We start from the raw sequence: 23928 nt of genomic DNA, 5'->3' as shown, positions 1-23928 counted from the left end.
AATAATAATAATAATAATTAGAAACTCAAGAGAATTTGCTTTAATGAGGGCCTGCGTCATGTGATGTGAACAATTTCCCACCCCTCATGGTTGTTTTTTCTTTTCTTTTTCTTTTGGTATGTTTTTTGTCCCACCACACAGGTTTCCACTGAGGAGAACGGGTTGGGATGGGAGACTGGGGTGCGGGGAGAGAGAAAGACGTACGAATGCTAGATAGCTGGAAGGGTTGGCGAATCTACAGCGCTTATATAATATAGTACAGCGGACAGTTCCATCTCCAGGGGTCTTGAGGAAGGGAAGGCTGGCCGAGAAGCCCCCTTTCCGCCGCCACTGCCACCCTCACGGCCGCCTTGGCCTTTGCCCGGACCCCTCCCTCCCCGGCCCTCATCACTTTCGCCGGCCGATCTGTGCCATCAGTTGAGCGTTGGCCTCCGCCTTGGCCCTCATGTTCTTGGCCTTGGCGATGCTAAAGAGGATGTTCATGATGTTGGTGGGGACGTCGAGCGAGAGGGTGACCTTCGATCGCCGGTCGCCCTTCGCTGGCCCTCGGTACACCTTGCCTTTCCCTTGTGCCTGGGCAAGGTATCTGTAGCGGGTGACCGCCGGGAACGTCCTTTTGTCCTCCTCGGCTTCCTCTCCGTCGTCCTCCAAGGAGAGGTCTTCTTCAGTCCCCCGTGGGTACTTGAAGCTCCTCTTGCCCAGGACCGAGTTCTCGTCGGGGAGGCCTTTCCGAGCCTCGGAGAGGGCGGCGTTGACACAGCCAAAGATGGACTCGGCCTTGTACAACTTGAGCGAGAGGCTCGTCCGCGCAGCGAAGAGGATCAGGAAGAGGATCAGGAGCCTGGGGCGAGTCATCGTCCTGGAGGCCCTGCGCCACAAAGAAGGGAGAAGAGGCACATCAGTTTGGGAGCAATGGATGGTCCCAGTGCAAATCTGTTGAGGGCTGATGGCGAGAGGACATGAATGGACAAATACAGACAAGGGGATTTCAATTGGATCCATGATCAGGAGGGATGGGTGAATCGGGCAGTTTTTGTTTCTCTCCGCTTTTCATCCTTCCCTTCGTAAGATCAGCCTGCCCCGTTTCCACATGGAAAGCCCCCATGAAAATGTGTATCCTATTGCATGAGCATTTCTCCTAACATGCATTTTTTTGGTATGCAAATTTGTTCAGTACATGCATTTTATTTTATTTTAAAAAAGCAGTTTGTTCTAACACAAGCATTTTCATAAGCCTCCAACACCTTGAAGCCAAAATTCGGGCGCCATCTTTGCGGACACCATCTTCCCATTCTTATTGCGAGGGCACGGTGCCATTTTGGTAGCCGCAACCTCGTGCTAATTTGCACTGTGGTTCCCTCCAAAAGCGCTTTCCCCGGGTGTGACGCCCAAAAATGTACATTTTTGGAGCATCACGTGAGACTGCGGCCCAGGAAAAGTGCTTTATTCAGGGTGGGGGGGAATTGTGCCACGAAATCACGCAAGATTACAGCAACCAAAATGGCGCCATTCTCTCATGATAAAAACAAAACCAAAAACCAGGATGTCGTTTTTTGGGGGACACTTTTGGGGGACACCTCCGAATATACAGGACTGCAGCCAACTAAGAATAGGAACAGACCCACTGAAATGAATTCCCCCGAGTTATTTTGTTTGTTTGTTTATTACATTTATATGCCACCTTCTTTATGCAAGGAACTCAAGGAGGGATTCATGGTTCTTGGCCTCCTCATTTAATCCCCACAACAGCCCTGTGAGGTAGGTTAGGTTGAGAGGCCGTGACTGGCCCAAGGTCACCATGTGAGCTTTATGCTGAGTAGAGATTGGAGCCTTGGTCTCCCACTTCCTAATAATAATAATAATAATAATAATAATAATAATAATAATAATAATTTATTATTTACACCCCGCCCATCTGGCCGGGTTCCCCCAGCCACTCTGGGCGGCTTCCAACAAAACATTAAAATACAGAAATCCATCAAACATTAAAAGCTTCCCTAAAACAGTCTAGTCTGACACTCTAACCACTGCACCTCACTGCCTCACCTCACCATTAATTTAAATGGGTATATTCTGTGTAGATCTCGCACTGGAGATTGTTGGATGTGCTTTCACCTAGCACACTCCCATTCTTCGGCTGGGGAGCTGCAGAGCAAAATTAGAAGACGAATGAATTTCAAAAAACATATACATATTGGCTTTCATGTATGTTCAATATATTCAGGGTGTGCAAAATTGGTGGGTTCACATTAAACGCCAACCAAATGGATCTCTTCCCCACTACTAACTATCCGTCCATTTTACCGTATCGCCGAAATAGTCCTCTCAATACAAGATGACACTTTAAAAAACAAGTTTCTTCTTTTCTTTTTAAAACCTCACAATCGCTCACATTTTGCATTCTAACACAACATTTTTTCCCCCCATTTAAGTGGATACATTATTCATCTTTCACATTAGCGGGAAGTGGTTGGAGCTTTTGATAACAGGAAACCTGAGAAGGAGGGAATGTTCTTAAGTGTTCCTGGTTTTTGGAAAGGAGCAACTCAGGACTGCAATATCTCAAGGACCACCTCTCCCCTTATGAACTGACTTGGACCCTGTGATCACCATGTGAGGCTCTTCTTCATGTGCCTCCTTCGTGAGAGATCTGGAGTTTGGCAACATGAGAACGGGGCCTTTTCAGTGGCGGCTCCCTGTTTGTGGAATGCTCTCCCCAGCAAAGCTCACTTGTCGCCTTCATTATATATCTTATATTATCATTATATTATCATTATGTTATGCATTTCGTGCTTTGTATTGTAAACTGCCCTGTGGTTTTCGGATGAAGGATGGTCTATTTCAGAGGTCAGCAAACTTTTCCAGCAGGGGGCCGGTCCACTTTCCCTCAGACCTTGTGGGGGGCCGGACTATATTTTTTGGGGGGAAATGAACGAATTCCTATGCCCCACAAATAACCCAGAGATGCATCTTAAATAAAAGCACACATTCTACTCATGTAAAAACACGCTGATTCCCGGACCGGCCGCTTGTTGGATTGAGAAGGCGATTGGGCTGGATCCAGCCCCCGGGCCTTAGTTTGCCTACCCATGGTCTATTTCAGGCATTCCCAAACTTCTGCCCTCCAGATGTTTTGGCCTACAACTCCCATGACCCCTAGCTAACAGGACCAGTGAGCGGGGAAGATGGGAATTGTAGTCCAAGACATCTGGAGGGCAGAAGTTTGGGGATGCCTGGTCTATTTAAATAAGGAAGTAAGTTGTGGTTATTAGGCTCCACCTAGTGGCCATAATGTAGCACAGCAATGTATATTAGTGCGCCATTCAGAAAACAGTAAATTTGCTTTTGCTGGAAATAAGGGAGCTAGTAGAATCTGCTTCATGAGTCCTGATGTGTGTGCAGAAAGTTCCCCTCAACCATGGAAGAGTAGTCAAACATATGAAGTCTGCCCCAACACATACACCTCACCGGCGCTGTTTTTCTAGAAAAAGAGGTGCCATGAACTCACCCTCCTTCTCCTATAATGGCAACAGCACCCACCTGGTGAATTCTGGCTGGAAAAACAAAAACGAAACCCTGCTCCTCACTCATCACCCTCCTGCGATATGAAATGGCACAATAGCTGGAGAGGTTTTGATACTTAGGAACACAGGAAGTCGCTTTGTACTGAGTCAAACCCCTGTTCCATCAAGCTCCGTATTAGCTACACATTGAAGCTTCAGGCATAAGAACATAAGGGCTCTTCTGGATGTGACCAAGGGCCCATCTAGTCCGGCATCCTGTTCTCACATGGGCCAGCCAGATGCCTGCGGAAAGCGCACAAGGCAGTTTTGAGCACAAGAGCAACTTTTAGGGAGCTGGGTATGTTTAGCCTGGAGAAGAGAAGGTTAAGGGGTGATATGATAGCCATGTTCAAATATATAAAAGGATGTCATATAGAGGAGGGTGAAAGGTTGTTTCCTGCTGCTCCAGAGAAGCGGACACGGAGCAATGGATTCAAACTACAAGAAAGAAGATTCCACCTAAACATTAGGAAGAACTTCCTGACAGTAAGAGTTGTTCGGCAGTGGAATTTGCTACCAAGGAGTGTGGTGGAGTCTCCTTCTTTGGAAGTCTTTAAGCAGAGGCTTGACAGCCATATGTCAAGAATGCTTTGATGGTGTTTCCTGCTTGGCAGGGGGTTGGACTGGACGGCCTTTGTGGTCTCTTCCAACTCTATGATTCTTTCCCCTCCTGTGGTTTCCAGCAACTGGTATTCAGAAGCATGGCTGACCCCAAAGGTGGAGGCAGAGCTGAGCCATTGTGGCTGGTGGTCATTTATAGCCTTCAATGTATTGGGTGTATTGAGAATCCCAGCACAATGTGTCTGTGTAGCAAAATATCACAAAAGTGATGTATGGAAGTGAGAGCCGGACCACAAAGAAGGCTGATCACCGAAGAATGGATGCTTTTGAATTATGGTGCTGGAGGAGACTCTTGAGAGTCCCGTGGACTGCAAGAAGATCAAACCTATCTGTTCTGAAGGAAAGCAGCCCTGAGTGCTCACTGGAAGGACAGATCCTGAACCTGAGGCTCCAATACTTTGGCCACCTCATGAGAAGAGAAGACTCCCTGGAAAAGACCCTGATGCTGGGGAAGATGGAGGGCACAAGGAGAAGGGGACGACAGAGGACGAGATGGTTGGACAGTGTTCTCGAAGCTACGAACATGAGTCTGACCAAACTGCGGGAGGCAGTGGAAGACAGGAGTGCCTGGCGTGCTCTGGTCCATGGGGTCACGAAGAGTCGGACACGACTAAACAACAGCAAAATATCAGTGTAGGAAGTTTGCAAGAGCTGCCGTAGAAAAACTCCTTCCTTGCCCCTCTTATAAGTGACATAAAAGCTGCTGTCACAATCTGCTTACTTATCAGTGCTATAAAACACAAGACCTCTTATAGGTGCCTAATATGAAAGCTATCCTATGGGTCCAAGTATTTGTTAGAATCATAGAATCGTAGAGTTGGAAGAGACCACAAGGGCCATCCAGTCCAACCCCCTGCCGAGCAGGAAACACCATCGAAGCATTCTTGACATATGCCTGTCAAGCCTCTGCTTAAAGACCTCCAAAGAAGGAGACTCCACCACACTCCTTGGTAGCAAATTCCACTGCCGAACAGCTCTTACTGTCAGGAAGTTCTTCCTAATGTTTAGGTGGAATCTTCTTTCTTGTAGTTTGAAAGCTTTCATATATGAAACCTATCCTATGGGTCCAAGTATTTGTTGTCTAACACTGATCGGCAATGCACACTTCGTTGCTTTATATACAACCAAGCGGCTTTGAAATGTGCTCACTTCCAACCGTTAGCCTCTATAAATTCTTTATCCACCTTGAAGTAGAGATTTATTCATTGCTATGTGTTTTATAATGTATGATCAAGCTGCTAGGGATGGTGTGCACTTAACCCCCCCCCCCTCCAAAAAATCTGAAAATACTACTGCCATACAGTGGTGGCTGCTTATACGATTGTTGCCATGCGATTGCGTTGGAAAGTTCATGGTATTTTTTTGTGAATTGCCATATTTTAATCGATAGTTTGATTCGTGTGGACTTCATACAAATAAAGTCGTGTTGTTTGATGGATTGCTTTGCAAATGATTTAGTATCGTTGCTCCATCTAGCTTGGCATTGCGGCAAGATATTGGGCAGGGGAATTGCCCAGTCTTACCAGGCAATGCTAGGGACTGAATCTAGCCCCTTCTCAAAGGAAAACCGCCAGACAAATATAACTTATTGACCCAACAAGGTTTCTAACTCTATCAGCTTCCTTAATCGTCCTGCTTTCAGCTCTATCGCTCACAAGCCAGCTTCCTTAATTGTCCTGCTTTCCAAACTTCTCCCTCGACAGACCATCTTGAGCATTCTCAAAGCTTTTAAATTCTCACCAGCTCTCTGCTCATCCTAAAATCTCCTCTCCTCACCACCCCCTCCCTTCTTTTTTGGAATTCCTCATTTGAAGGAAAGCATAGAACCCCCCACTGCTTGTTTGGCTATTTCTCCCCACCACACACAATAAAAACTGGGCACAAAAATTGGTCCCACAGAAGCTTAAGGACAATTAATCCCAGCTTCCAGTCGGTCAGGCTGGAGAAAGAGAGGCAGAAGCTACTGAAAGAATGGAAGGCAATACTTCAGAAGAGAAAGCATAGTTTGAGCACACTTACTTTCTTTTGCCCTGCTGGGTAATTAAAAGTGGAGAAGACAAAATACAGGATCCTCCTCCTTCCCACTGCCCCACGATAGGTAAAGGTAAAGGTAAAGGGCCATTAGGTCCAGTCGTGACCGACTCTGGGGTTGTGGCGCTCATCTCCTGTTTAGGGAAACTTTTAATGTTTGATGGATTTCTGTATTTTAATATTCTGTTGGAAGCCGCCCAGAGTGCCTGGGGGAACCCGGCCAGATGGGCAGGGTATAAATAATAAATTATTATTATTATTATTATTATTATTATTATTATTATTATTATTATCTCGCGTTATTGGCCGAGGGTGCCGGCATACAGCTTCCAGGTCATGTGGCCAGCATGACAAAGCCGCTTCTGGCGAAACCAGAGCAGCACACGGAAATGCCGTTTACCTTCCTGCCGAAGCGGTACCTATTTATCTACTTGCCCTTTGACGTGCTTTCGAACTGCTAGGTTGGCAGGAGCAGGGACCGAGCAACGGGAGCTCACCCCGTCGCAGGGATTCGAACTGCCGACCTTCTGATTGGCAAGCCCTAGGCCCAGGCATAGGCAACCTTGGCTCGCCAGGTGTTTTGGAACTACAACTCCCATGATCCTTAGCTAACAGGGCCAGTGGTCAGGGATCATGGGAGTTGTAGTTTCAAAATATCTGGAGAGCCAAGGTTGCCTATGCCTGCCCTAGGCTCTGTGGTTTAACCCACGGCGCCACCCGCGATAGGTAGGTTTACTTTTACTCCGCTGGAGAAAGAGAAAAGAAATTCTACAGGGACATCTGCTAGATTGGAGCAAAGGTCTACCTAGTCATAGTAAGGTGTTTTATACTGAGCCAGACCAATTATGCACCTAGCTCAGTACTGACTGCACTGACTGCCAGTGGCTCTCCAGGGTTTCAGACCAGGGATATTCCCAGCCCCACCTGGAGATGCTCTGCCTTTGAGCTACAGCCCTTCCTGTTGGAAACAGATTCGGCAAAGTGCATCTTTACAGCAGCCAGGGAATCCCCCAAGCATGGCTTGGAAGGCTATCTCCATCTCCAGCCACTGCCCTCCTCTGCCCAGCAACTAGTCCTCGCAAGAACACAGCCTGTGTTCACGGAAAATCATTTTAGCCTCTGTGCCTAATGCCAACTGTTAGATCTATGGGGGTTTATCCATAGTCCATTAGCAGCCGCCAGAGCTGGTGGCTCTGGCCAAAGTGGCCGTGAAGCCCACAAGTTGGCGTTGCCTTTGCAGCAGAGATAGAGGTGTCTGTGACTCTCGGGATGCTTCTAGGCTACTGTTCCATTCATCCCTATTGGCTGTGCTGGTTGGTGACGAGAGTTGGGGCCCAACAAGATCTGGAAGACGAGAGGTTCCCCACCCCTTTCCTTGGGTCTGTTCTGATTCGAACCCCAGTCCATTTCATTGGGTGGTCCTTGAGGTCTAGTGTTGCAGGCAAGGAAGGAAAACCTATCCCTCTCTCTGTCCCTCTCTCCGCTTTCTCCGAACTACTATCTCTTTTAAAATAAAATTTAAAAACCAGAAAACATCGAGCACAACCTTCACCGCACTGGTGCTCTTCAGATATCTTAGACTACAACTCCCATGAGTCCCAGACATTTGCACATGGGCTAATGGGAGTTGTAGTCCAAAGCATCGGGAGAGTGTCCCACTGGGGGAGACTTCTCCTCCTTCGTCCCTGCCACCCCACCCCCCATTTAAATGAATAAAGAAACTCAAATTCTTGGAATACTTATGCAGAACTGGCCAAACAGGTTGTGCAGGAGTCGGGCTGGAGGCAAACTCTCGGAGCTGCTTTGCATGACCTGAGAACTCAAGGTGGCATCGTAACAGCATTGCCTATCCTACTATTGCCTCTCTCCACCAGTTTGGACAAACCCTGCAAGACCGGTTAGATTGGGGGCGACAACTGGACCAAGTGCACTCTGAGAAACGATGCCTGATTGTCACATACAAACTTCAGCTGCCTTTAAAAAAAGGAAACCTTGAAAATCTGTTTGAGAAGAGACAGCAGTACACACCATGGACAGCGATTTTGTTGTTGTTCATTTCCTTGTTCATTTCCTATAGTAAAAGCATTGCAGGTGTGTTGAAGGATAGAGAACACACAGTCTCCCTAGACATCTTCTTATTCCATTACTGAATCACTTGGAGTGCAAACCTTGACAGGAACCATAGAACCATATAATTGTAGAGTTGGGACCCCAAGGGTCATCCAGTCCACCCCCTGCAAGGCAGGAATCTCAGCGTGTGGTTTCCATCCAGTTTGAAACCACAACGGACCCTGCTTAGCTTTGCAAATGTGCTCGCAGTTTTAACAACCTGCTGTGGGCTCCTGCAGCACCCGTTCATTTCATTGGGGCAAGGGCATTTCCCATCGAACTGTCTTAACTTCCCCTGTATCTAATGTTTAACCCTAAATCCACCTGATTCACCATTTTCTCCTGTTGCCACTTGTCTTGTCCTCAGCAGACAGCAATTGTTCCCCCCTCCAACTGCGTCTTTTAAATATTATCAACCCCCAAACCTTTCTTCTTTCTGGAGTTAAGCAACTTTCTTTCATCCTAGATCCTTTCTTATAACTTGCTTCTTGGAACCGTGATGATCTTTTAAACTATTTTTTTTTGTTCTTGCCAGTGTCCACTTCAGAAGAGAATATCATGATTCTTTATTGCACAAATCAAAGTCCATCTTGTAGGTGACCGATGTCGAAACTACACTTCAGCTCCAGAGGTGCTGCTTTGACTTAATAATACTTTTAAATTACGGTACAGTCTCCAGTATGAAAAACCCACACTTTCTTTCTTTCCCCCCTCTTTTCTTTTTTAATTGCCTGGAAACTCTGCTACCTGCAGGGCATACTGGAGTATTAAATCTTTTTCCTTTCCTTTCCTTTCCATTTTGCAAGCAAAGTCTGCCCATGCCTCCCCCCCTAAAATAAGCAGGCTAACGAAATCCACTTACCTGCGATTCTGCTCTGTAGCAAGGAGAGTGTGAGCCCTCTCAGTCAGCGCTGCAAGGAAGCTCTCTCAGGACGAGAGACATCAGCCACATTAAACCTGAACTCCTTGGGTAAGATTGTTTTTAAAGAGCTGGAAATATGGGGGTGTTTTCCCCCTCTTTTATTCTCTCTATGGAAACACCTCCTCTTCTCTTCTCTCCTCCCCACCCCACTTCTTCTCTCTAGTATATATGGGGGGGGGGAGAGAAAGAGAGAGGAAATGATCACGGGGTTTAAAGCGTAAATCCAAAGAGGTAGGGATCTTATTAGGACATGATTTCATCTGAATGAAATCAGAACAGCTGGCAACGTCACAAAACAGAGGCGCCCTCCCCATTCCTGTTTTTTTTTGGGGGGGGAAGGGTTGTTGCAACACCTTACATCAATGGCCATCAAACAGAAGCCACCTTTAGCCCCAAACTAAAAAATAGGGCCCTGGCTCATGTTATCTCCTCTCCTTCCTTCCTTTGCCCATCTGAGAGATGATATTGAAACAGCTCAAACAGGTGCAACTGAAATGATCAAGGTGTCGCCGAGTGCCTCCCTTCTCTGGAGGAAGGCAAAAGTTTTGGGTAGGGGTGGTTGTTTAGATCAAGGTGGGGGAAGCTGTGGCGAAGTCACAAACGGCACGGAGAGGTTGCAGAGAGGTTTTTTTTGTTCCCCTCTCGTAATACAGAAAAAGGAGGACCACCCATTGAGATGGGTTGGCTGCAGGTTCAGGAGAAAAGACTGTAAGGGGAGCAGAGATCAGGAAGAAATTTGATTCTGTTTGAATCTGGATGAGAAACTGTCCCATTGACACTGGTGCAATGTGTGTTTGTGTGTATAAAATAGAGAAGGGTGAACATGTCACTTTCAGCTCCTGTCAATTTCTCATTTTCCCAATCTTCAATTCTCCACATTTCCACGTTAGTTTGTGATTTTTAAAAAGTCTCATGAAAATTCATCCGCATTTTAGTACCTATTAATCCTCATATTCACCTCTTTCCATGCAATCTTTTTTCTAATGTGCGCAATTTTTTTTGCAAAGCAAAATGTCCCCCCCCCCTCCTTCTGCGATCCCTCGTAGCCGAGTAAGATTGTCTTCCATGAACACAGTTTTAACAATGAGTCCGTAAGTGACTGTGGAGGCCAATTCTGGATCCACACGTCCTTCCACAGTGGGGACATTGGTTTCCGGGTGGGAGTTGATCCCGGTGAGGGTTTGCCAAGCGTGCCTTCCTCTTAGCACGATTCTCTCTTGCGTCCTGAGTTCGAGTGTCTTCAAAGCCCATGACACCTTTGGTGAAGGCTGTTCTCCAACTGGAGCGCTTGCAGGCCAGTGTTTCCCAATTGTTGGTGTTTATACTACGTTTTTAAAGATTTGCCTTGAGACAGTCTTTAAACCCTAATATATTGTCCCGTAATATATTGTTCTCACTAATATATACATTTTTTAATGCCCACTATGTCACAGAATATGCATTTTTAAAGGTAGGTTTAAATGCAAGCTGCATCCAGTTACTCCCCTACCCCTAGTCTGTACTGCCACTGAGAGCACATCTTGCAAAAGTCTCTACGTTTTTCCATGCTGGAGAGCCATATTATTGCTGTGACGTAAGAGCTATCCCTCGATGAGGCTCCCATCCTGAGGAATGCTGTGCAAAGATGCTATCTACATGCCAGACATGAAGGCTTCAGTCCAGAGATGATTTTGTTAGTGACATCAGAACGAGAGGATACACTCCATTAAGGGAAAGAAAAGATTCAGAAACCCATTGTATCTATTTTATCACTCCCAATCAGCTTCAAGTGCAAATGAGAAAAGCTCTAGCCGGTATTTGTGAAGTGTTACTTTATGCTTGCCTTTCGACCACATATGCCAGGGGTTGGCAAACTACGGCCTGCAGGCTGGATTCGGGCCAATTGCCCTCTGGATCCGGCCCGCGAACAGTTCTGCAATCGCCGCTTGGATCGGCGCGACCACCATTTGTTCCCCAATCTTTTTTTCGGGTGCCATTTTTTGGCGATTTCCCCCTCCCCGGGACTACATCTCCCAGTATGCTCCGAGGTTGCTCAGACTTCCGTGACGCTGGCCAATCCGAAGCCTTAGCAACTTCAAGCCTCCCCTCCATTGGCTGGTTTGACGCGAGCCGGCAGCCAATGGCGACCCTTCCCAAGACTTGCTGCTCCAATCGGGGCGAGGCGCAGGGCAGAGCAGGGCACCTTGTTGACGTCTAGCTCTGAGAAGGGAGGAGGAGAAGCAAAGGGGGCGGGAGAAGCGGGAGCAGAGAGCCTGCGAGGAGGGAGGAGGAGGAGGAGGAAGAGGAGGAGGACTTTTCTGTGCTGCTTGGTGGTGGCACATTAGCAGCACGGTCATGGAGACCTCAGGGTAGGGGGCCTTCTGTGCGGCCCCTCTATGCAAGGCGAGACCCAGAGCTGGCGGGGCGCCCCCTCCCCAGCCCAGCCCACTCCATCAGAACGTGGTGAGTGGAGATATCTCAGCCTCTCTGTCTCCGAGGGAAGGAGGGAGGAAAGGAAGGAAGACGTGTTTGTGCGCGCTTGCTCGCCTTCCACAAGTTCTGAGGGATAGTGAACCGGCCCCCGCAGAACATGTTTGCGGAAGCCTGACATATGCAATACTGTCTTGTCGTCTGGGCAGCCCGGGACCTCCAGAGACACTGTCCAGCCTTGCAGCCCAGGGAGGTCACAGCCGTTTGACTTCACCCCCAGAGGTGCACTCCATTGTCTCTCGAGACAGAGAGACAACAACAGACATAAACAGGTGATGGAACAGAGGCCCCCACACTGTACCTAGGTCTTCTGATAAGGAATTTTTATTGCATTCCATAAAGTACACATATACTTTATGCAAAAGACCACAAATGAAACATGTTTTTAATTGCTGGCATAGCACTGGGTAACGCTTAGCATAAAGAGATGCAGAAAGTTTTGCATAAATGAATTCATGGCAGAAAGGTGAGGGGGGGGGCGGCAGTCAGCAAATTAAAAAAGAAGAGTCATGATTAAAATCAGGGGTGGGGGACACCTGTGCCCCTCTAGATCTTGCAGGACTCCATCTCCCATCAGCCCAAGCTTATGTGGCCAATAGTGAGGGATACAGGGAATTGTAAAGGTAAAGGGACCCCTAACCATTAGGTCCAGTCGTGACCGACTCTGGGGTTGCGCGCTCATCTCGCATTATTGGCCGAGGGAGCCGGCGTATAGCTTCCAGGTCATGTGGCCAGCATGACAAAGCCGCTTCTGGCAAACCAGAGCAGCACACGGAAACGCCGTTTACCTTTCCGCTGTAGCGGTTCCTATTTATCTACTTGCATTTTGACGTGCTTTCGAACTGCTAGGTTGGCAGGAGCTGGGACCAAGCAACGGGAGCTCACCCCGTCACAGGGATTCGAACCGCCGACCTTCTGATCAGCAAGCCCTAGGCTCAGTGGTTTAACCACAGCGCCACCTGGGAATTGTAGGCTAGCAATATTTGGAAGCTGGTAGGTTCCCTGCCTCCAGGGACTAGCTGTGGAGGGGCAACTTCGAGGCTCCTCTTGCTCTTCCTTCTTAGACTTGGACTAGCCAAGCCGTCAGGAGAATGAGACATTAAACTACAGGGCTGCCACAGCCCTTCAACAGGTGAAAAGGATCTAGGGGGCTTAGTAGACCACAAGCTGAACATGAGTCAACAGTGTGATGCAGCAGCAGCAGCAAAAAAAGCAAATGCTATTTGAGGCTGCATCAACAAAACTATAGAGTCCAGATCAAGGGAAGTAATAAAAAGGTAAAGAGACCCCTGATCATTAGGTCCAGTCACGGACAACTCTGGGGTTGCAGCTCTTGTCTCGTTTTATTGGCCAAGGGAGCCGGCGTACAGTTCCAGGTCATGTGGCCAGCATGACCAAGCCGCTTCTGGGAAACCAGAGCAGTGCACAGAAACGCCGTTTACCTTCCCGCCGGAGCGGTACCTATTTATCTACTTGCACTTCATGCTTTCGAACTGCTAGGTTGGCAGGAGCAGGGACCGAGCAACGGGAGCTCACCCCATTGCGGGGATTCGAACCGCCGACCTTCTGATCGGCAAGCCCTAGGCTCAGTGGTTTAGACCACAGCGCCACCCGCGTCCCCCAAGGGAAGTAATAGTCCCACCCTATTCTGCCTTGGTCAGACCACACCTAGAATACTGTGTCCAATTCTGGGCACCACAATTTAGGAAGGATGTTGAGATACTGGACGGTGTGCAGAAGATGATGAAGGGTCTGGAAACCAAGCCATATGAGGAACGGTTGAGGGAGCTGAGCATGTTTAGTCTGGAAAAGAGGAGACTGAGGTTTCAACTAAACATCAGGAAGGAACTTTCTGTCAGTAAGAGCTGATGAACAGTGGAACAGACTCCCTTGGGAAGTGGTAGACTCTCCTTCCTTGGAGGTTGTTAAACCATCTTAGGTTGGATGGCCATCTGTCATGGATGCTTTAGTTGAGATTCCTGCATTGCAGGGGGTTGGACGAGATGACCCTTGGGGGTCCCACCCTGCTCTATGATTCATCCCAGAGCTCTTATGCCCCATCCTTCCTCCAGATCAGAGCACATGCAATATAACATGCAATATAAAACACACACACACACACACACACACACACACACACACACACACACCTACCTTACCTTCCAAGTCCCGGACTGCAGAATCTGGGACCAGCAGCCGTGTGACACCGGAAGTTGCGTCGACGTAACTTCCGGTGTCGCTTTGCCCTTCTATGGGCACCAAAAATGGCCATCGCTGGCTTCAAAAGCCGCTTGTACACATGTCAGGAAGTGCGTCGACGCAACTTCTGGTGTCGCTCCGCCAATCTATGGGCACCAAAATGGCCGCCGCCGACACCGGAAGTCGCGTCTATGCACTTCCGGACATGCGTAGATGCGACTTTTGAAGCCGCCGGCGGCCATTTTGGTGCCCATAGAAGGGCAAATCGGAAAGAAAAAATGGCCGCCGGTAGGAGAAAATAACGGAGACAAACAGGAGACGAAGTGATACGGGGGACCACCGGGAAAAGGTAAGTAAAAACGGGGGTTTCCCGGGGAAAACGGGGTACTTGGCAGCTATCACACACACACACACAAAGACAGAATAAAAGCACACATCCATTTAAACAAAAGAAACCCAGCAACCCTAAGCCTGGACTCCAACCAAGGTCAACAACTTCAGGATTCAATGGCCTGAATAAGTGAATATGTTTTCACCTGTTGCCTTAATACAGCAATGTAGAGGATTGTCATTATCTCATATGGGAGAGACTTCCATAAATGGGGGGCTGCCACCGAGAGTGCCCCGTCCTTGCGTCACTGCCTTGCTTCCCACACCGACTGTTGAAAGCATGAGCAGGGACCCTCCTGCAGAGACACGCACCACTTCCCTGCCTGCCTTTTGAAAATGCACAGAAACAACCCTTTTACAAAACGCTGCTCGTTTTAACTGCGTCTGCCTCCAAACCCTACAGTCATGCAGTTACTCAAATGTTGCTCATCGTCGAGCCGGTTCTGAATGATCTGCTTGTTGTTTTAAAAACTTTTTTTTTTCTGGTGGATGGAATTGCAAAAAAATTTCCTTTGGGAATGCTCATAGGCAGTGACATATTTTCTCTTTATGCATCATAAGGAAAGCAACTCTATAGCAACTCTATACGGAGAGGAGGGTTGCAGTTGTTTTAATCATTTTCTCGGGAGCAACTTTTTCCCTTTCCTGTCTAGCTAACATTTGTCTGGCACGTGGACCATGCAGCCTGGTCCATTAGGGTGAAGGAGCGCAGCCCCTCTACTCTCTGCTTGGCTCAGCCATCTCCAACCTTGTTGCTGGCATATGTCTATTTCGAGAGGCAATGGAGTGTGCCTCTGGGGGTGAAGTCAAACCGCTGGGTTATCAACATCCAAGTGGCTTTCCAAGTGGCTCCACCACAGAGCTATAGCACTTCCCTCGGGGGTGATAATGAGACTTGCAGCTACTTAAAATTAAAAAAGGGCAGCGTAAGAACACTAGAAAAAAATGAAGCATGAAGAAAAAATGGAGCATCAACAGTGTGATGCAGCAGCTAAAAAAGCCAATGCAATTCTGGGCTGCATCAACAGGAGTATAGCATCTAGATCAAGGGAAGTAATAGTACCACTGTATTCTGCTCTGGTCAGACCTCACCTGGAGTACTGTGTCCAGTTCTGGGCACCACAGTTCAAGAAGGATACTGACAAGCTGGAACGTGTCCAGAGGAGGGCAACCAAAATGGTCAAAGGCCTGGAAACGATGCCTTATGAGGAACGGCTTAGGGAGCTGGGTATGTTTAGCCTGGAGAAGAGAAGGTTAAGGGGTGATATGATAGCCATGTTCAAATATATAAAAGGATGTCATATGGAGGAGGGAGAAAGATTGTTTTCTGCTGCTCCAGAGAAGCGGACACGGAGCAATGGATTCAAACTTCAAGAAAGAAGATTCCACCTAAACATTAGGAAGAACTTCCTGACAGTAAGAGCTGTTCGGCAGTGGAATTTGCTACCAAGGAGTGTGGTGGAGTCTCCTTCTTTGGAGGTCTTTAAGCAGAGGCTTGACAGGCATATGTCAAGAATGCTTTGATGGTGTTTCCTGCTTGGCAGGGGGTTGGACTGGATGGCCCTAGTGGTCTCTTCCAACTCTATGATTCTATGATTCTAAGAACATCACTTAAAGTTCCCCCTGGAACAGGCCCTCTGCATAGACTGTGGGCTAGAGAATGACTTTCATCAGTCGCTTCTGACACCTATATAACGAGAGAACGTTCCACAGCCTCCAAGTTGCAGTTGGAAGGGCCTGTATTCCTGATACAGTCACTCAGAAAAGGATAGTGCATCTGTTTCTGGATTCACACACACACACGTCAGATGTACAGTGTATTTTATTTTATTTTTTTAAAAAACCCAATATGATTTCCAGGCTTTTCCAAGCAGCGAATGTGTCAGGACAGGAGAAGAAAACGACCTTTCATAATGCTTCATTTTCGAACGACGGCACCTGCGATATTAGGGGGCCATTACCAGAAAATTACTTATGAGGCGCAAGTGCCCATCTCCAAAGCAGGGGGCAGCTGGAGTCATTTTGCCCACACATTCTGTTATTCTTCCTGTGAGCATCAGAGGCTGATGCAGAAACAGATGATGCTTACCTTCAGGCCCAACATATTCATGCACTGCGAGGGGGGGTTGGACTAGATGACCCTCGGTGCCCCTTCCGACTCCACAATTCTATGATTGACTTTCTGAAGGTGTTCCCTTCCCTTCTAATGCTTACCGCAGAACATATTGACCAGCCCGTGCAGTAAGATCTATGCAGGGGTTGATGGGGTTGGGAGGGGCCCCTGAAATTTGTTACGTGGGGACCCAAAGCAGGGCCTCCTTGATAGTGGCTCCACGACATTGGAACCCCCTCCCTTTTGAGATATGGCTGGCATTGGCTCCGGTGTGTTTTTAAGGCCACCTGAAGACACACATTTTCACTGATGCATTTGCCACGTATGAGTCCCTGAGCTGTTTGTTTCTTCTTGGGCTATTTCCCTGGCTGTTAGGGTGAACCAGGGGCGTAGAAAGATAGGGGCGGTAGGGGCGGGCCACCCCGAGTGGCGGGCTCCAAGGGGCGCCATTGCGGGCGCCCGCCCCACCCCCCAAATGCCCGCCCCGCCCCGGAACGTGTGTCACGCCCCTCCGGGAGGCGTGCCATGATCCCAGAACGTGTGACACAGCCCTCCGGGAGGTGCGCCCTGCCCCCACAGTGTGCGCCAGCCCCGCCCCCGCCGCTGGAGCATGAAGCTCCGCCACTGGGATGAACTTGAACAACTTCTTCTTCTTCTTCTTCTTCTTCTTCTTCTTCTTCTTCTTCCTCCTCCTCCTCCTCCTCCTCCTCCTCCTCCTCCTCCTCCTCCTCCTCCTCCTCCTCCCATTATTATTGACATTAATGAGAACATTATTAATGTCAGGCATCAGACCAACTCTGCATTACAAAGATGTCTGCAAACAGGACATGGAGGCTGGCAACATCAACTCCACCGTGTGGGAATCCCTTGCAGATGACCACAGTGCCTGGATACAGGGAAACAGGTTGTGCATCCACAGCAGTGACCAGAGGAGGAATAACCGCTGGGAGAAGTGCAGAGAGAAGAAGCGCCGTGGTGCATCTGCAGCAGCACAACTGGACGCCTTCCTCTGCCCCAGCTGCAACAAAACATGTCTCTCCTGTACCGGTTTTATACTGCCACAACAGGTGCTGTAACTCTCGAATGGTTTGGCTTCACCCCGAAAGGCACACTTCCTCCATTCTCTCTCAAGATAGATGGATGCCAACCAAAATACTGGTCTTCTCCAATAACAGAGCTTGCAAGTTTTCTAAATACCCATTCTGAAAGGGAGCGGGGTGGTGGTGGTGGCGATGTTCACGACTGCAAGCCCGCGCACAAACACACCGCATTTCGTGATGTCTCTGAGTGCACCGAGGTCCACCCTGTTACTGCAACAGGAGCCTAATTACGTTGCGCGGAGCAGGTTCAAAAAGTCGCTTTTGTAATATTTCTCCTCCCCTCCTTGTGCCTAATGAATTTGGAACGGGCAGCTAATCAGGTGGTAATGAGAGTGCAAGAGGGTTAAGACTGCCTGCGCCCATGCAGGCACGCACACACAAACTCAACATTTCAGAAACAAAACTCTGGACACTCTTGCTTCTTAGCACCAAGGACAGATGCCAGGCTGGCTTCATGTCAAGCTCAGGGGCGAGGCGGCTGCTTTGCATGAAGGATATTGGAGATTCAATCGAGGGCATCCTCAGTTAAGCGGTGATGGGAAGGACCTTTATTTGCTTGAGATCTTGGAGAAAGACAGAATAGTACATCATACTGGGCTTTTTTCCTGTTCTGTTCTGTTCTATTCTATTCTATTCAGCAATGCTGAATTGCTAGAAATGGCAGGAAGGGAGAGCGTTCTTATGCTTGAATCCTGCTTGCGGGTTTCCCACAGGCATCTAGTTGGCCACCGTGAGAACAGGATGCTGGAATAGATGGGCCACTGGCCAGGGGACTCTTCTTGTTTTTGTTTGTTTGTGTGTTTAATCGATTTTTCGATGCAAGCATCAGCCACAAAAGACACATACCGGTAGAGTGGAACCTCGGTTTATGAACACCTCGGTTTACAAATTTTCGGTTTACGAACGCCGCGGACCCATCTGGAAGGGATTAATTCACTTTCCATTACTTTCAATGGGAAAGTTCGCTTCAGTTTATGAACAGACTTCCGGAACCAATTACACCAATTAAGTACACTTCAGGTTGAGTACTCCGCGGACCCATCTGGAACTGATTAATCCACTTTCCATGGGAAAGTTTGCTTCAGTTTATGAACGCTTCAGTTTATGAACAGACTTCCGGAACCAATTGTGTTCATAAACCGAGGTACCACTGTACAACAAAAACCATAATAACACAATTTGATCATTCATAGTTGAATACACTGATATACCTATGACAGGCATCCCCAAACTGCGGCCCTCCAGATGTTTTGGCCTACAACTCCCATGATCCCTAGCTAAGAGGACCAGTGGTCAGGGATGATGGGAATTGTAGTCTAAAACATCTGGAGGGCTGAAGTTTGGGGGTGCCTGACCTATGACTACACCTTTTTAACAATATTTTCCCACTCCTCTCTCCTTCCCCTACTTCCCACCACTCTCCGCCTTATCGCTTATATCTTCGTTCCGGATTTCTTCATATTTATCCATTCTTATTTTGCGTTGACATGCAATTTGTTCATATGTAGCTAATCTGTCCATATTATCAATCCATGTGCTCAGTGGAATCTTTTTGCAGCTCTTCCAATTCATCAAAACAAGTTGTTGTTTTTTTGCTTCTAATACCTGTATAGCACAGTACATCCATTTTTATTTTATTTTTGACCCCTTGAAACCTCCCACGTTTCCGGAACATAATTTAGAATTAAATTCAGTTCCCCTAAATAACAATTTCTTTTTATTACTCTTGCTATAAATATCCTCCCCTCGCACCACCTTATCATCGGGCAGTTAATCAACATACCGTAGGTACTAAGTTCACATTTTTACTTCTACATCTCCAGCAAATGTCTGCACTTGTTATTTTCTTACGGTATAGTTTTGCTGGAGTCCAGTAGACTCTGAGATCCATAGAGGCTATTTCTGTTGATTTTATACTTGACTCCCACATATCATTTGTTATCTGTACCCCTAACTCTTCACTCCATTTTTGTCTATCATATTCCAGATCGTATTTCTTCCTGTTGAGTAGGGTTTTATATAGTGCAAGTGTAGAGTTTCTTGTTTTTGTTGCAGAGATTAAATCTCGTAGCAGCATGGATGTTTCCGATGCTGCTATAGCGTCAGGACCAAACTGCCTTTCCAACATATGTTTCCATTGGATGTAATGCCATTGTGTTTCACTGGTTAATCCGTAGTTTACTTGCAAAGTCTTATATTCCAGAAATTTGCAATTTTCATCAATTGATTCAATGTAAAAATACCTTTTTTCATCCAATTTTGCCAAATTATTACTTGATTTCCAATTTTCAATTTTGAGTTGGCCCATATTGTTAATTTCTCATGCTGATAGGGGTCATCCTTATTATTTATATTTATATTCATCCAAACTTTTATAGGTGCTTTAATAGTCTCCAGGACAATAGGATATTTCATAAAATTGGAGCTGAGTTTAGAGGTTCAAAGAAACTATATTCGAGAGTAGCCCAGTTGGGAGTCTTGCTAGCTCTCCAAGAATTAGTCTTACTAAGCAGGTAAGCCTAGTGATATAATTCCAGATTTGGGAGCCCAAATCCGCCTTTTTTAGTTGGAAGTTGAATTTTCGTAGTGATATTTTTGGTGGCTTTGTACCCCTCAGGCACAATCTAAATAGTTGATTTATTTTTTGGAAGTATAATTTGGGAATATATATTGGTAACAGGGACGTAGCCAGGATCAAAATTAGGGGGGGCAAGGGGAGGGGGCAAGGGGAGGGGGAGGGGCCACAGTGGGGCAAGGAAAGCCATGATCGGCAGGGGCAAGGGGGCACCAGGATCAGCCCAATAATAGGCTGCTCCGACCCCCTCCTCCCCCTCCGCGATCAGCAGTGGCGAGGGGGCCCAGGATCAGCCCGAAATCGGGCTGTTCCGATTCCCTCCTCCCCCTCCGTGATCGCTGGCTAGAAGGGACGTCTCTCTTCTCCCTGGCTGGCTGTGGGGCGGGTGGAGGGAAAGCCAGCCGCTCTAGGGCTTTCCCTCCACCCGTCCCACAGCCAGCCAGGGAGAAGGGAGACAGCACCGGGCGGCGGGCAGCGGGGCAGGCTGGTAATCCTGTAAGAATGTATAAAAGCTTTGGAACAACATTCATTTTGAGGACATTAACCTTTCCCCAAAGGAAGAGGTTTAGAGGTCCGCAAATAATATTGTCCGCAAATAATACAATTTTGTAATTATTTTTGTTGTGCTTTACAGGCATATGTCAAGAATGCTTTGATGGTGTTTCCTGCTTGGCAGGGGGTTGGACTGGATGTCCCTTGTGGTCTCTTCCAACTCTATGATTCTATGATTCTAGGTCCTCACCTTTCAATATCAAAAGAAATCTCATTTATAATTTGATTAAAATTTAATTTTACAATTTGGTCTATAATTATTAATTATTAAATTAATTATAATTTAATTTACTACAGTCAGAGACCAGCTATAATTTGGTCTATATCTGATGAAATCATTATATCTAATTATTTAATAAAGTCTTTGCACATCCGAAATTGATGGTTTCTATACAATGTAGCCCTTGGCCCTATTGGTAAAATCTTTGATTTTGTCCAATTCATGGAATATCCCAATATTCTGCCAAAGGTTTTTATTTTCTCCATAATTTTTGGAATTGTATCTTCTGGTTTTGTAATAAATAAAAGGATATCGTCTGCAAATAATACAATTTTGTAATTATTTTTGTTGTGCTTTACACCCTTGATATGCTCATCCTGAATTATTGCTGTTGTTAATGGTTCCAGGCAGAGATTAAATAGTAACGGAGAAAGAGGGCAACCTTGTCTCGTTACTCGATTTAAACTAATCAAATTCGAAATTCTTCCATTTGTAACAATCCGGGACGTTGGGTTTTTATAAATCGTTTTAATCCAATTACAGAATTCTATAGGGAAACCAAATTTTTGTAACACAAACCCTATGAATTCTTTATATATTCTGCCAAAAGCCTTTTCTGCATCTAATGACAATATCATAAACTCCTCTTCATCTTTGTTTAAATTTATCAAATCTATTGTTAATCTGATATTATCTGTAGCTTATCTTGTTTTTATAAAACCTGTTTGAGTACAGTGGTACCTCGGTTTAAGTACACAATTGGTTCCGGAAGTCTGTACTTAACCTGAAGCGTACTTAACCTGAAGCGAACTTTCCCATTGAAAGTAATGGAAAGTGGATTAATCCGTTCCAGACGGGTCCGCAGAGAACTCAACCTGAAGCATACTTAACCCGAAGTATGAGTGTAATTGGTTCCGGAAGTCCGTACTTAACCTGAAGCGAACTTAACCTGATGTGAACTTTCCCATTGAAAGTAATGGAAAGTGGATTAATCCGTTCCAGACGGGTCTGCGGAGTACTTAAACTGAAAGTACTCAAACCGAAGCGTACTTAAACCGAGGTTTGACTGTATTAGGTATCAAGTCTTGAATAACTTTTTGTAATTTTGCAGCCAATATTGCATTCAAAATCTTTGCATCAACATTCATAGGGCGCTCTTCTTGTGGCTTATTCTGACTGATTAGGGGAAAGCCTTCCTCCAAGGAAATATCGGGAGTTCCAGGATGGAGTGAGACTTAGATCAGGCAGGTTGGCCTAGTGACTTTTGGACTGTAGGTTGCATTGTGAAAAAAGGTGACAAATTAACCATCTGATTTGCCAGGTTCCTTTTGATCAAGGGGCTGGAGCGACTCCACTACAATGAAAAGTTTTACAACATTTCGTGTAGAGAACAGCCTGCAGGATCAGGCCAAAGGCCCACCTACCTCCAGTTCTCATGGAGGGCAGATCCATGCCATACCGTTAACGCCACACTGCATTTTGTTAAGGGTGCTGGGAAGTGTAGTTCTGCATGAAATAAACTACAGTTCCCGGGGTACTTTGCGGGAAGTGCTGTGCTTTAACTGTATGGCTTGGAGCTGCCCTCCACGAGAACGGTTTCAAATATGAGAGTTAAACAGCTTTTCTTTAAAAAGAGAGGTGAACTGAATTTCCGGCGCATCTGTAAGGGCAGCAAATGGCCACCTCCATTTCAGGAGTGCATGTGTAGTTCAAAATGTGAAAGGGGGAGGAAGGAAGGGAGGAGGGAGGGAGAGAGAGAGAGAAAGAGAAAAAGAAAAAGAGGGAGAGAGAGGGAGGGTCTGGACTTCTCCTAGCATCTCATATTTCTTCGCAGCAGATATTTCTTCGTCACCCTGACAAGAGAAAATGAATCGCTTGTCTCCGAGTCTCAGACAGCCTGACGTGGTAATTTGATCACGAGAGAGTCGGCATAGTGGCAGGCAAGGCTGAGAGGGCAGCATGATGGAGCGAGAGCCATACAAGTGGGCGACAGTTTCTTCGCCGTGATGAGAGGGTCAGGGATATTAGGGCAGCTCATGTCTCCATCTGCAGTGGCAGGTCAACCTCCTCATTGACGGGTCAAACCAGACTCGGGGAGTTAAGAGTGGACAATATTCCCATGCTCGAGGAGACCCCAAAAACGTCCTTTCCCACCTCATGTTGCTTTTCATTTAGGTGTGCCTGTAGGGGGAGGTGGTTTGCGTCTTCTTAGTGGATCGTTCTAGGACACATAGAATCATAGAGCTGGAAGAGACCACAAGGGCCATCCAGTCCAACCCCCTGCCAAGCAGGAAACACCATCAAAGCATTCTTGACATATGTCTGTCAAGCCTCTGCTTAAAGACATCCAAAGAAGGAGACTCCACCACACTCCTTGGTAGAAAATTCCACTGCCGAACAGCTCTTACTGTCAGGAAGTTCTTCCTAATGTTTAGGTGGAATCTTCTTTCTTGAAGTTTGAATCCATTGCTCCGTGTCCGCTTCTCTGGAGCAGCAGAAAACAACCTTTCTCCCTCCTCCATATGACATCCTTTTATATATTTGAACATGGCTATCATATCACCCCTTAACCTTCTCTTCTCCAGGCTAAACATACCCAGCTCCCTAAGCCGTTCCTCATAAGGCATCATTTCCAGGCCTTTGGCCATTTTGGTTGCCCTCCTCTGGACACGTTCCAGCTTGTCAGTATCCTTCTTCAACTGTGGTGCCCAGAACTGGACACAGTACTCCAGGTGAGGTCTGACCAGAGCAGAATACAGTGGTACTATTACTTCCCTAGATCCACACGATACATTTAAATCGCTATGATGCCATGCCCCCTCGACAGTGCCAATGTGAGCAGGACAACCCAGAAATACAGAAGCCACCCCAGCTTCTGATTGGATCCCGGAACAGGGTGTGTTTTTTTCGTTTTTTGGTTCTACCAAAGAATAAAATAAAATTGAACCAGGATTACAGGGTCTTCCTCAGGAGGGTGGAGGACATGTGAGCTGTGCCCCATTGGTGTACTGGTGGGGAGACTCACTCTTTTTCCAATAGGAAATGCCCTGGGGGGAGGGCAAAA

The 23928-nt window shown here is 46.9% G+C and overlaps 1 protein-coding gene across 1 annotated transcript; it reads right to left on the bottom strand.

Moving 5' to 3' along the window:
* Window positions 1-893, bottom strand: UCN3 (urocortin 3). Its single transcript, XM_035128592.3, has one exon. It carries the CDS (start codon window positions 853-855, stop codon window positions 388-390), a length of 468 nt encoding a protein of 155 aa, XP_034984483.1. The 5' UTR covers window positions 856-893; the 3' UTR covers window positions 1-387.
* Between the last annotated feature and the right edge of the window lie 23035 nt (window positions 894-23928).

The sequence above is a fragment of the Zootoca vivipara genome, chromosome 9 (assembly GCF_965207765.1).
Source record: "Zootoca vivipara chromosome 9, rZooViv2.hap1.1, whole genome shotgun sequence".
Classification (NCBI taxonomy): Eukaryota; Metazoa; Chordata; class Lepidosauria; order Squamata; family Lacertidae; genus Zootoca; species Zootoca vivipara.
The sequence above is the reverse complement of the archived record's forward strand: the minus strand, read 5'-3'. Positions and strand labels throughout refer to the sequence as shown.